The sequence below is a fragment of the Rhopalosiphum padi genome, chromosome 1 (genome assembly GCF_020882245.1).
Source record: "Rhopalosiphum padi isolate XX-2018 chromosome 1, ASM2088224v1, whole genome shotgun sequence".
Classification (NCBI taxonomy): Eukaryota; Metazoa; Arthropoda; class Insecta; order Hemiptera; family Aphididae; genus Rhopalosiphum; species Rhopalosiphum padi.
The window spans coordinates 19190561-19206493 of NC_083597.1; the positions used below are offsets into that span (position 1 = coordinate 19190561).

The 15933-nt window shown below is 29.4% G+C and overlaps 2 protein-coding genes across 2 annotated transcripts; one reads left to right on the forward strand and one right to left on the reverse strand.

Annotated features, from left to right (window-relative positions):
* Positions 1-361: 361 nt before the first annotated feature.
* Positions 362-14632, reverse strand: LOC132931682 (uncharacterized protein CG3556). Its single transcript, XM_060997612.1, has 8 exons — positions 14414-14632; positions 4240-4560; positions 3983-4120; positions 3140-3300; positions 2073-2256; positions 1657-1927; positions 1044-1269; positions 362-959 (listed from the first exon to the last, which is right to left on the reverse strand). Exons 1-7 carry the CDS (start codon positions 14529-14531, stop codon positions 1053-1055), a joined length of 1410 nt encoding a protein of 469 aa, XP_060853595.1. The 5' UTR covers positions 14532-14632; the 3' UTR covers positions 362-959; positions 1044-1052.
* Positions 6305-14154, forward strand: LOC132931683 (uncharacterized). The gene is made up of 3 exons (XM_060997613.1): positions 6305-6474; positions 10345-10506; positions 13714-14154. Exons 1-3 carry the CDS (start codon positions 6424-6426, stop codon positions 13894-13896), a joined length of 396 nt encoding a protein of 131 aa, XP_060853596.1. The 5' UTR covers positions 6305-6423; the 3' UTR covers positions 13897-14154.
* Positions 14633-15933: the final 1301 nt, after the last annotated feature.

Here is a 15933-nt window from a genome sequence, read left to right on the forward strand (position 1 = left end):
TAAATCTTGCTACAGTTTGAACAGGTTGATATCGGTTTTTAAGTAAAAGAATCATTTTGTCAAAGTTTAAACTTTATAAAAATTCTGTTGTTACGTCCAGTGTACCACTTATGTTAGTTGCAACACTGCGTGCATACAATTACTACATATTATGTATATTAGTGTATTATCATATTATATTTTTCTCTTAATAAGAACTAAACCTGAAAAACATTGATAAAGATTGTTGATCCAGTCGTGCAGGGAAGTCATGTAGCTACAGCACAATTCTATTGAAGAAGATTGAAAAATTATGCAGGAATTTAAAAATAAGACAGGTAAAATTATAATGTTTTCATTTAAAATAAATAAAAGCAATTGATTGTGTATTCAGTATAACTATAAATATTATTTTATCTTAAATATTGGAAAATTATTTATAATAAGTAAGAGAGGATCTTGAAAGATAATGTTTTCCACAGCCTTTCAAAGTTTTCGGTTATAAATACAATAAGTTATGCATTATGATATTATGCTTATACAATATTGCATGTATATTATATATTAAGTGACGATAAAGTGACTAAGGCAATATATTTATATGGTTAGTACAGTGTATGTATATATAAATATATATAACATATATATGTACGTAAGCCACATTTGGCAAAATACAATTAATTATATCATATCTAATAGGTAATCGTATATAAGAAGCGTATAAACAGTGGTGAGTAGGTAAACAATTATAATATTAAAGTAGTTTGCAGAAAAAAAATGTTGTTAACTTTTGTTTTTATAAGCGTAGGTACAGAGAAAAATAACTTTTGACACATAGTTTTCAACAAGTCTAAAATGAATATCACTTAATCCCTAGAAAAAAAAGATATATTTTATTAAAAATTATTATTTCTGTTAATTATTGTCGACCATAATATTTTAAATGTTGTATATAAACATCCGAAATCCCATTTGTCGTCCTGAAATAAAATGATTAATGCGTTATTAATTATTAGATAAAAATAAAACAAAAAATAATATAGATTGTTAAAGATAAGACAAACCTTTAAAATTTAGAGCTTCTTATACCAAAATAAGTAGTGTTCGCCATTTTGCACGATTAGATCGTCAACACCGGTCGGAGCTACTAGTTGATTGCTCGGAGGATTTTGCGGGTCAGGACATGATCTCAGTTTGTACAACAGCCAAAAATGATAACTCATTGGTTCTTCTTTAAGTCCCGATAGGGTGTGCACGTAATGACCATTTGGCCATTCCGTAGCTGAAAACCTATATAAAAATCAACTATTATGTATCCAAGTTTTGATAAGTAAATATTTCTGATTAGTTTAAAACAATTTTTTATTTTAACTTTTAAGGTTAATAATTGAAATTAGAGGGGTTTATTGTTGGCCAATGAAATAGTAGCACACAAACTCAATCAACTAAGTTTAGTAGTTCAAATTCTGTTCAATTTAAATGTTTAATGTAGCTTAACTATATCTTTCAATATTCAATATATTATGAAGAATATTATTTTCAGAAATTTTAACTAAAATAAAAACTCAATACATTTTGAAAATATTTAAGTGTTTCTCTGTATTTAAGTACCTCTATATACACTATAGCTAGGTATTTTTGGCATCACCTACATAACGGTAAATTTATATAACGTACGTGAAAGCGCTGTCTAGGTCAGACGCTCTTTGCATGATCTCGTAAAACGTGACGTTATGATCGGCTGTGATGTTAATTGATCGTTTTTCCGTGATGTTGCTGCCGATCCACAGCGAATAGCTGACCGTCACGTTTGTGCCGCTGTCCGAAATCTGTGGCAGATGGTATTCGTCGGTGGCAACGGGTTCGCTCACGTTGACGGATACCGGACGTTTGGTGTCGACGGCCGACGGGTGAGGTATGATCACCGCGGTACCGACGTTGTCCTTATCTATATATCGTTATTCACCATATATTATAATTAAAGGCGTATTGCTAACCTAACAGACGTGTATAATATGAATTAGGACGCCGGCTCATCACAACCCGCGACTAACCCCGTCCCCCTCCCGCAAGCAGACTTCTACAGCACTCACCAGCTCCGGGTCGGACCTCGCAGTGGTCGGCTATCCCCTCGGCGACGCCCGACACGCGCGCCAAGGCGATTATCACTTCGGCCGTTGTTGCGATGTCGAAGAAAGCTCCGTCGGGTCCTTGATGGTTTAACAGCCAATCAACTGCGTTTGTCCGGTTCCACGTGGCTTTGCCTTCTTGTAACGCCTGTATATCAGCAGCAGAACGGACAACGAATTGTAATTATTATTTATGAACAGCAATTATTTATTTAGGTATTATATCAATAATAATATATATAAGCAAGTTGATCCAGTCGTCGACTGCAGCCATAGATACGTGTCCGTATACATTGCAGTGGCGGATACAGTTGGAAGGGGGCTTAAAAAGTGATAGAGTGCAAAGAGGTAGATTGACCACTCCAAGCACGCTATTTTTGTTTTGCTTTATTTTCCCTTATTGCGTTCATTTGGAGATTGATAAATGATAATAATACAAGTTAATGAGCAATATAATAGTAGACCAATAAAGAAGACCGGAGCTAATGATAGATACACTCTTCATGTTTTTTTTCACACTTATATAATTCTGTTTCACGTTTATCTAATGTCCTTTATACGTTTAATAAATATGTAAGTTATTAAATAGTATCTACTCAATTATTATCTATATGATTAACTAGTAGTTTGGTACAAAAGTAAAAAATGAAAAAAAATTGTTCTCTCAACTACACCCAAAAGTTAAAATATTTTGATTGAATATTTGAACCAAATAATTTGGCTAAAATGTATTTTATTTGATATGTATCAACTTAATCCAATAACCAACTTGCCCCCGCCTCTATGTGACTAAGTTTAAAGCTAACATGTATTACGTTTAATTATATACATACAGTAGTGTGCTGATACCAATAATATGACAATATAAAATATTTAATAATATAAGAAATGTGCAGTTTATTTTATAGATTACACATCCTATAGGAACATAATTGTATAAGTACAGCTTTTGGCACTCTTCTCTACATATATAGAATGAATATCTTCATCTACTTCTGAAATTTGTATAGGTTATGATTTATAGTACTCACTCGGATTGCAAGTGCAGTCGTGTGAAGACTACCAAATCCTCCGTCCGGTTGTTGTAGCGCTATCAATGTCGCTAATGGTTTCTTTAGTAACGGTTTCACGTTTCGGTTGCGATGATCATGTTCTACACACTGAAGGGCTAATATAGCCACACTCAATGAATCTAAAAATAAACATACATCGTTATTCGTTTATTTAGAAAACATAAAATCGGCCTATTAAAAATCAAAATAATAATATTCAGTGATCGTTTCACAAAATGTTAAGCCAAAACGTATGATCTTATAGAATGATATTACTACACTGGGACTGGGGTTAGATACTTAGGTAACGATAATGAATTTACAGTGATAAAAATAATACACTTGTTACTTGCATTGTGTAGTATAAATGATAGGTGCAGAAAAGGTATAATGTCTTAAATCGTGATAGTTATTATTTTACTATATAAATATAAAATTCTTGTAAATAATAACTTATTATAAATTAATTTTTACATTTTAAATCGTTTCGTACTTTGATTTATATCTTATTTTACTCAATTTTATAATAAATAAATTTGTAGGTAAGTGCACCGGTATGTTTATTGTGTTATTCAAATACTTTTTTATTTTTTCTAATCGTCAATCACTACGGCTGCAGTTATTATTATAACTTGAAGGCGGTTTTCGGTGTCATAATTGAATAGTAACCAAATTCGATATACCTATATATATATTGGCTAAATATTAGAAAATTCACACTTCTATTATTATTTTATGATATAGGTACGGCTATAATAATAGGATTATTAAGCTTATGGACGTATAGTTATTGTTTTTCTATTATATTGTATTGTAACTGACCCACTGTGTGCTTAGTATTGGCTATCTCCATTAGTCTTCTAATATGTCTTTTTCTGACATGTGTACCCGATTCACACGCCACTAAGGAGCTATACGAGAAATCCAAATCGGATATAGTTTCATGTTGTAGCAACGAGCCTGAAAAATAAAACTGTTGAATTAACACCACGTTGTACGTTTAACATCAGAAATACGATTTCTAGAATCGATTACAACTTTTACTAACTACCAATGGCAATTTTTTATATAGTTTTTACCAATCAAATCGTGTCCGTGGAATTGTCTTGGATCGTGACAAGCACTAGCCAACGCCATTGAATACGTCGCAATGTTGGCTACGGTTAACGCTTCGTCTTCGTCGTCTTGTTGTTGAAGAGTAACTGAATCTGGGTCGTGGTGTTGCCATAGTCTGGCCAAAAGCTCTATTTCCAGTTGTTTGGCGCTCAGTTCCCGTTCTAGACGTCCCCCAGTTTTCGTCATCTCCATTGCCACGATGGCCTGAGCAGTGTCCGTTCCGGTTCCCCATCCCCAGTCTTTGCTCCGTTGTAAAGTAAGCCAGTCAATAGCTCGTTGTAATTCTGTAACACAATAAAATATATTAATTTCCGTTCAAACAAACGTGGTTTTAATGAAAATCCAATGACCGGATACGATTAACGCTGAGGGTACAACAAATTACTGCACAAAGCGTCGATAAACATACAGACTAGTGTATTATTTTATTACTTGATGATAGCTTTGTTTAGCGAGTATTGTATTTTTTCATTTTCCAAATTAAAACATTTTATTAAAGTATTGATTGTTAAAATGGATTGTAAACTATAATGTATTAATTGGATTTTGCTATAGCATAATAAAGGATTGAAATAACTAATAAGTAAATAAAATTGCATAACTAGTGAAAGCTCAGTTATTTAAATTTGTATTTTATGGTAAAACAATAAATTTATGAGGCTATAAATAATATTATATTATTATATTATTAGGTACATTCATTTGTACACAAAATATTTTCTATTATATTCGATAAACATTAAATAATTAACAATATTTAATAAACAACAAAAGATAAAATCATACAGGAGTACTTAATAAAACCCAATTAAATAAATATCGACAAACCATTACTATTTATTGTTAAATTTTCGAATTTATGAATATAATATTCTAGATTGCATTTGTAAGTTTGAAATATTTATTAAATTAATATTATTAATTAAGTTATCATATTTTATTAGTTGTTACATATATTATATGGTAGAATCTATTAGAAATAAATGTGTCGGTTTCAAAAGATGTATCTCTAATTAACTGTTGTGTTGTAACTATATTTTATACATTTATGTGCGTGTAAAAAGTATGTTAGTAAATGATTAGAAATTGTTCTGAAATATGTATTAATATATCTTCAGAATGTATTATAAGCAAATATATATAAACAGTATTGAATTTATTTAGTATTTAATTTATTATTCATCATCAAAACACGAAGTTTCGAGTTAAAATTGACTCATACTAATGTTGGACTGAATACAAACCATTCAGCAGGTGTATATAATATATATGTATGTATATATAATATTATTTACTTAGTTTATCAACATCAGTGTAGTTTGTATTACGCAACAATGATAGTATAACCCACTTATGTGTAGGTAACGTTACCTCCGAATCAACGTAAATTCTAAGGATGTAAAGGTCTAATATAACATATCAAACGTCAATATTGCAGATACGAAATTATTTAGCATTAATTGTCATGTTAACCGCATTGTCCGCAACCACCATCATCTAAAACTACCTAAATCAATGCATACATAAATCACTCCTGTCACTCTCCGTGTCTAATATTTGGCGATTTATGTGATGGATTACTATTGTGATATCACACTTAAGTCTTGTTCAACTCTGTCAACACAATATATGCCCTGAACGATCGTTATATGACTACACAATTCACTTTAATTAATTTATTGATTACAACAATTTGGGAGCTGTATTACATACAATGCGCGTGCGTGATTTCATTTAATTGTATAGTTGATCGAGTATACAAATTCTGATTATTCGAACTATTTAAATTGATAGTTAATATGTATTAGTATGTAAATTACCGGTTTCTTAAAATTTAAAATAATTAAAGTGGTTTAATATGAGTCATTTTTTTTATAATTTGCACGATAATATAATATGTTTAAATTTATCATGTTTATTATAACCGTTATAATACACTATGACATTATGATGCACTAACTATATTGTAGTCTACAACCTCGCCCATAAATGACATAGATAAGTAATGTGTGAGCATCGGCAGAGTGCTAGTTTTATACCACTCATTAGTTGTTAATATTGCTATAGTGAAGAATAATATTGTATAGACTGTAAATTGTAATATCAGTTGTTTTTATATTTAATTAAAAAAATTTTAAAATTAAATCATGACTTCGTTAATTTCATCTATAATATTTCGTCTTAAACTGGCACAAGTAGTGAGTATTGCATTAAAAAAAAAAATGTACAATATATATTTGGTTCTGGTTTGATTAAAATAATATTGAAACTCAATTTTGCGATACAACCATTGTCCTAATACTTTTATGAATATTATAATTATTGTAGGTTTATAAAATTTGATTTTTTTTAAATATTATATAATAAGTAATAAATTATGATACTTGATAATTAATTATAGTAATATGATACGTTATTTTACATAGGTAAAGGTAATTATCATTTGTGTAATAACTTATTAAGGTAATATGCTGTCAACTATAATACTATTGTCTATTTAGCCATATAGGTATTATAATATATTGTATAGGTATAGGTATTGATTATTAAATAAATTAGGTAATACAAATATATTCAGTATTGTTAGTAACATAATATACTTATTTGCATTAGGAAACACGAAGATTTAAGAACTAAGTGATACGAGTACATTCTTTATGATTCCTACCAAAGTCTTATTACATTCTTAAATTCTTAATTAAGAATATATAAGAATTAAATAATAAATTCCAACCATCGGTAAACTATTCATGAGACATGTATTAATTATTGATGGTTATATTCACACCTAGGTAGAGAAATAGATATTATACAGTTTACACTTAGATAAAAGTATGAAACACGACTAAATTTATGGTCTTAGCGTTTATGGCCAGGGTTTATTTTCTTATCAGTTATCATTGTTGTAAGAGTCATATGGTGGTTCTATATATTGAAAATATATTTTTATAATTATTCAATTATTGTTTGAATTTTTTTTTCGTTGATTTTGTTTACTAAACTAAAAATATTATTACGATTTATTGTGATCTGTTTTTGTTATGTATTCATGTATCTAATGGTTATCTATAATTCAATAATTGAATAGCTTAACAGATATTTTATAAGTAGGTAAACATTTTTTCGCGAATACTCCAATAATTTAGTTCCATTCAATGTCTAAAATTAAACAAAACATGAAAATTTAAAATTTGGTTGTTATAATTCATGATAATAGTTTTGTCTAGCTTATTTAATTTTGATTCTCGACGATATTGTGTGCATATGTGTGTTGAGAAATTGCATGGACAATTATTATTGGACACAAAATATATAATTTGTAATGTATATAAAGTATACATCAATACTGTATTGACAATAATGACAATACATCATAATATATTAAGCTACTTAATAATATGCTTAATTTAAGAATAGTACCTACACAAAAAACAGTGAAATATAGTTTATGTAATATTATTTTTCACGTATGTTGTATTAAAAAGAATTATTTTTTTAGAAAAATTATGTTTTTGTATGTAGATATAAAAAATATTTAATGAACCAATATATTTAATATGCGTGTATTAAATTATTGTTATAATTTTTGTAGGCCATAATTTTATAAAATATTAAAATGTACATTGCTCATAAAAATATCGGAGTATGATAATGGTTTTTATGGCAAATTTAGATTTATAAAAATTGTGTTTTCAATTAATTTCTTTTTAAGATATGTAATATTCAATGACCAATCGGTATTTATATTTAAAAATACAATAGTCACAGTTATAAATTTAACTTGCTTCATAATGCTATTGTATAATTGTATATTAAATTATCAAGTCCAGATAACGGGGTAGAGGTATGTCTCTGGGCTCCACGTTTGTAGCCACATATTATATAGTCACGTGGTCACGTCAGCTTAAAATATTATCATTGAAAAATTTAAGTGGTTGTTTGAAGACTATTAATAACACTAATTTTTACAGATTTTGTAAGATAATTTTATTCAAAATTACATAATACATACCTATAGTATATGATATATTGATATTCGGAAATATAGATAGAGAGTTCGGATAGTAAAGTTGTCCTAACGTCTAATGTGGGGACTTGTATACTAGAACAATTACCATTTATCATATCGTTGTCAGGCAGTCTATTCGACTATTTACTATTTTCAAAATATTCATACTATATTTTTCCTGAAAATGATGAATGTCTTCAATGACAACAATATACATAATATTTTAATAAATATTTTTGTAATATTAAATATTAATATCATGTTGGTGATTTGGTCAAAGTTAATTAAGTCATATTTAGTTATATTATATACCACTAATAGTATCAATATATATAAATGCGTATATATTTAAATATATTAAAAAAATAAAATAAAAATATATACTAATAGTATAGTTTGAAATAATAGAAACATCTGAGTGGAGCAGAGAATAAATATGGGAAAAGCATAAACAATTTCATTGCTTCTAAAAATGGCTAGATTTTTGAATTTTTCCAACATTTTACTTATAAATTTAAAAAAATTGGAAATTTCAAGTATATACAGTTATTTGTTTTTAAAAATAGTTTAAGGAGAAATATATTATCATTATAGGCTTAGAAGTAAAAATTTGAATTTGAAATGAAAGAATTTTTTTATGAATTTTTATTACGAAATAATGTGTATACATGTCGTTTTCGTGAATTTGACGAAATTTTGTTAAGATTTTAACTTAAAATGCTTACAAAAAAATGTTGTAACTATACATTTTTGAATATTGTTTTAATTAGTAAAGGTAAATGAGCAATTTTCAAGCATTTTTACGTACATTTTCTAACGGTATTTCTAGAAGATACTCAACACAATTTATAATTTTAAATTTCTATAAATATTTAAAAAGTATTAAAAATATTTTTTAAATTTTCTCATACATAGAAATTCATGATATTATAATCATTTGGTGATAATTTGAAGTATTTGGAGTTATTTATTTTTGAATTACAATAAAATAAAAATCAATTTTGTCAAACACTGTCGAATAATTTCCGTTTTTCCACAATTTTCAGTTTGTTTATCCCAATTATTTTGAAAAGTAGTAGAATATCTTTCTTTTGAAACCCACAAGGTATCAACTAAGATCTAAATTTGAAAACCAATGTATTTTTATTGCCCAAAAGTTGATGACAGATAAAAAAAACATACATAATTGTAAAATTAGTATATTAATCGCTCCTATAAAAATTCAAAATAGATACCAAACGGTGAAAATCATAATGATTATTTAGTACAATAATTAACTATAGTAATTTTAAAATAATAGAATTTTTTTTTAGTAATTTAGAGAATTAATAATTGATTAATCAATAAAAATTAAATGTATTTGTAGTTTTATGTAAATTTTAAATTATTTTAAGAATAAAATAAAAATGTGATATAATTAGAAATAATAGGTAGCTTTTATTTTAAAGTGATCGTGTTTAACTATTAAATTATATATTTTTAATGAATGCAACATTTTAGTATTTGACTTTTAATGAAATGAATGATAAGTTATTGATGAATTTTATAAATTAATTGATCAATGGTGATATTACTGATATTATTATTATTAGTGAGTACCTACCTAATTCTAAAGTTAGGTGTACATCGATTTATCTAATATCGTAATGTTCAATCCGGGATAAGAATAGGAAATTAGGACTGCATTTTTTTACATTGGTTGCGAGGGAGGGTTATAATAACAGATCATATTTTACTAAAATGTGTTTGAATAGATTTATCATTTCACAAATGTTAAGTGTTCGAGAAAGGGTTGATGATTAAATAAATAGAATTATGTACAAGTATACTTGTAGGTATACAATTAATCGAGTTATCTTAATATTAATATTTTAGTAATTTAATATGACTCGTGTGAGTTTTATACGTCAACATTATTTTTACTGTTTTCTATTTTATTTGTATTAATAATTCTTATTTTTAATTGAACGAGAGTCTAAGAAAAAATTAATAAAAAATTTAACTGAAAATGTTAACATACATAATAAATTATAATAATATATTTATTTTTATTTTTTAGATCCTTTCTCTTGGAAGTATCATACCAGTGTTCGCGGAATTGTCTGTTACCTTTTCACAGTTCACTTCAGATTTCGTGTACCTAACGTTGTACAGTTATCTGGGCATTAGTATTATCACTCTAGTGAGCTTATGTATAGCAGAACCAATCTCCGATAAATTGGTAAATATAATATATGTATACATTACTTAACGTACACATTTCTCAAATAACCTAAAAGGTCAAAGTTTATATTTATACAACCTGCCCTTAAAGACCTAACCTTTAACATAATACACACGCATGTAAATTACTGTCATTGCAGGTTTTATGGGTACCCCGGAAAACTCTGTTGAAAATCTTTAACTCTCGTTAACTCCTTCCCCATTTTCCCCATTCTGTATTTCGTCTCTTTACACTTTATACGATGTGCATGGTTTAAAGTTCGAGTATATTAAGTATATACTCGGTAAGTAAATAGCCCGAAGGTTTTATCATAAATTTAAACTGAAAACCTCATGTGTAAAGAATTATTAATGAACTCGGGGTCACAAAATCCAACGATTTTTTTTACATAAATAGTGTATATCTACGTTTTGAGGTAAAGCTTCAATAACATAGAATTTAAAAACTTGATTTATCGTAAACGATTATTGTCTATGACACTTATTATAAAGTTTGAACTTATACAAATAATATATATAAATATAATATGGCTTATAACCTATATTTTTTTATTGATGCTTTGTTTCCTAAACAATACTAAAGGTACTATACAGTAGGTATACATATAGTAAGTATTATTATACATATAATATTGAAAAAATAAAGTTAAACATTTTAAAATTTTATTTTATATTTTGTTTTGTCGAAGGTCTTCTTTTTTCATAAAAATATATTTGATTAATGAGAAATGTTTATCATCAATACTATTGAATCTCGATATTTCTTGAGTTGACATTATGACATTTGCAGTAAAAAAAAGTTTATTATAAATATAATATTTAACATAAAATATTATTTATAAAAAATAAAATAAAATATAGATAACGATTGTATTTATCATTGAATGAGATGTAGGGGAGGTTGTATAGAATTTAACAACGCCCTTAAAGTAAATAATTTATTTTATTATTTTTTTATCACAATATTATAATTGTCAAGTATTTATCTATATCGGACAATAAATTGTTTAAATATTAGGAAAGAAATTTCCGATTGACCTCGATAACATTTTATATGACCTATGAACGTTTAAAAGCACATGTGTAAAGTCACACAAGTCCATCCACTACACCCCATAAATAAAATACTATGAAACATGACGTATTATAGGTCGTAATAGTGTAATACTATAATAGTCATGCATATACGAATAAATATTTAGAATAAATGTAATACTAAACATTTCTTTAGTGGGATAGTAATTTATAATGGTGTCCATTTACGGAATTCTTAACTAAAATATAATATAAACTATTAGGTATGTGAAATAATTATCCATTTTGCGAGTTTACTAATAATTAGTTTTCCTTTTCCGCTTTTGAAACAAGTGAAATTCTATCATAGTTATTCATTAATTGCAATAGCTCAAAGGGCAAAAAAATTATATTTAATTAGACATAAAAAATAATTCATCATATAAGATTGTTATTTTAGTGTTATATATGTTTTATTTAAAAAAATTGACTTTAGGTAGGTACCTTTATTGTTATTATTAACGGCTCTATTTTGACCGTATGATTTATTTTCAATGTTAAATCTTATCAGATTATAATTATTTATATTTTCATAATTCGCCCCTTTTGGCGATAAAAATGTATGACCCCCGAATTCATTGCTCCATTAAATTAGTATGTATAGAATTTACCCACCACTCATGATTTTTACATATTAAATAATTTTATTTTAAGCCGTAGGAATATAGATTTTTAATGTATTTTTACAAATACTTTTATTATTTTGTACCTATGCATTGCAATTTTTTATATCTTTTACCGATTGTCGTTTGATGGTTATAACCAATATTTCATATAATAATAACATATCTAATATTAGTATTTAGAATCAATGCTATTATATTTTGACAAAACAGTAATAATATAATGGATTGTAATATTTTAATAGGTGTACGTTTTTCAAACTAGACATAAGTTATGTATGCATTTATTTTCTATGTAACGAAATTCTATAAATAAACACGCCGTAATACGTCATAAAATTTTCACACGTTAAATTGTTTAAAGGCGCCCGCTTTAATAATATAATAATCCGGTTAATTCGACGACGTTACTTGCCGCCACCGTAGTCAACGCACACGCACACACAGGAAAAGGGATGTCGAACACATAACGAAGGGTTAATATGACCCTATATGGTTATTGATATATATATATATATATATATATTATAAACACGCACATACACACATAAATTACACGCGTCTGTGTACAGGGAAAATTAATGAGCCAGCTATATTGGGTGTAAAAAATTCATTGTCACATGCTGCCGAGGGAAAAACTCGCGTGTTGAACAACCAAAGTAGAGGAAGGAGGTCCGTTATAATTTCGTATGTTATTATTATATTTTGCCGGCGTGACAGAAAATTGGATGCGAAATATAATAACAACACGCGCGCGACCCACACATACACACACACACATACTATAGCTAGCCCGACGATCAATATCACCCGGCTGATTGTTGTATGTTTCGCAAAACACACCGCGGGCCTCTGCGGTATGTTCGATATTTAATAAAATTATGTGGGTATACAGTTAGTACTTGAACGAATCGAAATTAAACAGAACTTATGTCCCGGAACGTGTTTATATATAATATGTACCTATCCGCCCAGTCAATGACGTATTTATTGGGAGGCAGTGGGCAGTGAGTATCAGTCAGTTATATTCACTAAAAACGTGATATAATATACGAGTATTATTAATAATACACCAAAATAGAAAAATATGTTTTTTGAAAATGATAGAATTTTTAATTTTTTATAAGTATTTAAAAGATATTTAAAAGACATGCATGTGTTTGTTGGTATATATACAAATTTTATGTTATATATATATATGATTAAATGATCTTATTATATTAAATCAGGGATGACTGTTTGGAGCGAAAGTCCGTTGTTTTATGAAAATTAAACCTGTCTCTCTCTCGAGTACTTTCCTCCACCCTCTTAATTAAATATTCTTAAATACGTATTTGAGTCACGTCATACTGAAAATCAACTGTCCGGATATGTTTTTAGTTTAATTTTCACGGCCCTCCCCTCGCCCAAGTGCGCACGTGCTCGGACGTTGTTTCACAATAGTTATGGTTATTATATTACACTGTCATTGTTTTTGTTGTTGCTACACCGAGTTTTTTCATTTCTAGGCTCTATACTCTTCGGGTCTGGCCGTGATCCTGCACCTAATATCGGCATTCTTTATCATTAAAGACGTGTTCGGCTACGAGGAGCTATGGGGACTGCGGATCATCAGCGGACTGTGCACCGTAGCGAACGCCGTGGCCTACGGATGGGAAGTTTTGTACGCGACGAAATTTATCCATCACTGATGATGACCCGCCGATGACGGCTCTCTACGCCGGAAAAAAAGAAACGACGATCAGTCGAAAATTCAATATATTTATATAATATGTATCTTTTTTGTTCTCTCCTATATAGGTACTATATTATTTAATTCTCCGTCGCCACGTTATCGTATAGTATATATGATGTATATAAGACAGAATAATGAGTGTTGCTATCGTATTTGTACAGGTATACCAATATATATTATAATAATATACTATTTATAATACGTTTCCTTTTAATGATTAACATAATTATTTATTAATTTATCACAAACAGCTGATGCAGCAAACGTTGTTTTGCCCCAAAAAATTGTTTTATAAATTATAACTGTATACGCCGCATTGGCCGTGAAAAGAATATTACGAGTTAAGACCTTCAGAAAATTAAAAAAAATTCTGTTGAACAATGAACATCATATATTATTTATTGAACGAAAAAAAAAATAATGTATTACTCATGTCATCAATAATAGTTCATTATTAATACTGTCGACCTTACCTGATTTGTCTTTGACTGCATTTTGGGCGGCGGCCAGATGTGGTACGACCGCAATGACAACGGCGGCGATGATTATCGCGGCAGCCGGTGGCCACCGTGGTCGTCGTCGTGTAGCCATATGACTACGGTGGTGCGACTACGCGGTGGTGCCGGGACATTGAGCCGACGTACTTCGCGGCGTCAGTGGCGGCGGCGGCGGCGTCAGTGAGGGCTCCCGACCAGTTGCGCCGCGTGCGCGTTCGATAAGCTGCCGCCGTCGCGCCGAAGCTGCTGGCCACGCCTACCCCACAACGGTCAACGCGACGCCACCGCTAGGCATCTGTGGCGCCTGTACGTCGCCGCACCGATCGACAAGCGGGCGCGCGCTCCTCGCGGGGGTGAGTGAGTAGTAAGGGGTTGTAAGGGGGAACATAACCTAGATCGCATTACTTTTTATTTCTTATACCCTCATCCCCGTCCGACGAGTGGTAGCCGATGCCGTCATATACGGTGCGCACACCTCTGCTCGTCCACCGCAGACGCAGCAGCGAGTGGAGATACAAATATGATAAGGTTTGCCGGAGGGATGTCTGCTGTACGACCGACGCACTTGCCCGATGAAGTAAATATATATGTATAAATGCGGTTTGGGGATGTGCGTGGTGGATGAAGGAGAAATGAATATTTCCGGCACGATTGAAAATCAATTTGCCCTCCCGCGGTTAGGTCACAAATGCTGCACGGTTAGAAGAAATGCCAAAAATGCTGTAAAAAGAAAAAAACGAAGATTATATTAATATACGCGCATTTCGTTTATTAAATCGTATATATATATTTTAGGTACACCGACGATAATGATGAAATATATACGATCTTTGAAATATTACTGGCATAATGTCGTCGTTTTAATATATATTATATATAAGTAATGCAGAGGTATACCTATAGGCACTTGGTCGAAATTCCTATGAGTATGAAATTGCTCTTATATCGCTAACGCGATATTGATGAATTCTGCCGCCACTGCACCATATATATTGGTACGAATATACAGAAATACTTATACATACATAAATTTATGTCATGTATATAGCCGTTGTTGGATAACATACCGTTGAGAAAATAAAATATCGACGAATATCGTGAACAATAATATACAAGTTTAAGTTATGTCTTATACATATGTTAATACTTAATATATTATAGTGACAGGAATATTGTATACATCTTGTACGTAATATATTATATAGTACATGCGTATTCAAAGTCATTAGCAACAGTTGTATTTAAATATATATTAGGTATTTGAAGAAATACTTAACTATACCATATATGTTACTAAAACTCTGTAGTCTATATATTATATAACCCCTACATCAGTCTGAAGTAATATCACCTTCGCGATTACTTAATATGTACGAATAATATTATTTATTTGTGAAATTGTACGCTTTACTTTTATGCTTTTACTTTTTACTGAATTAATCGTAAATAAAAAATACGACAACATTGAAAATATATCTCAAGATTAACACTCATCA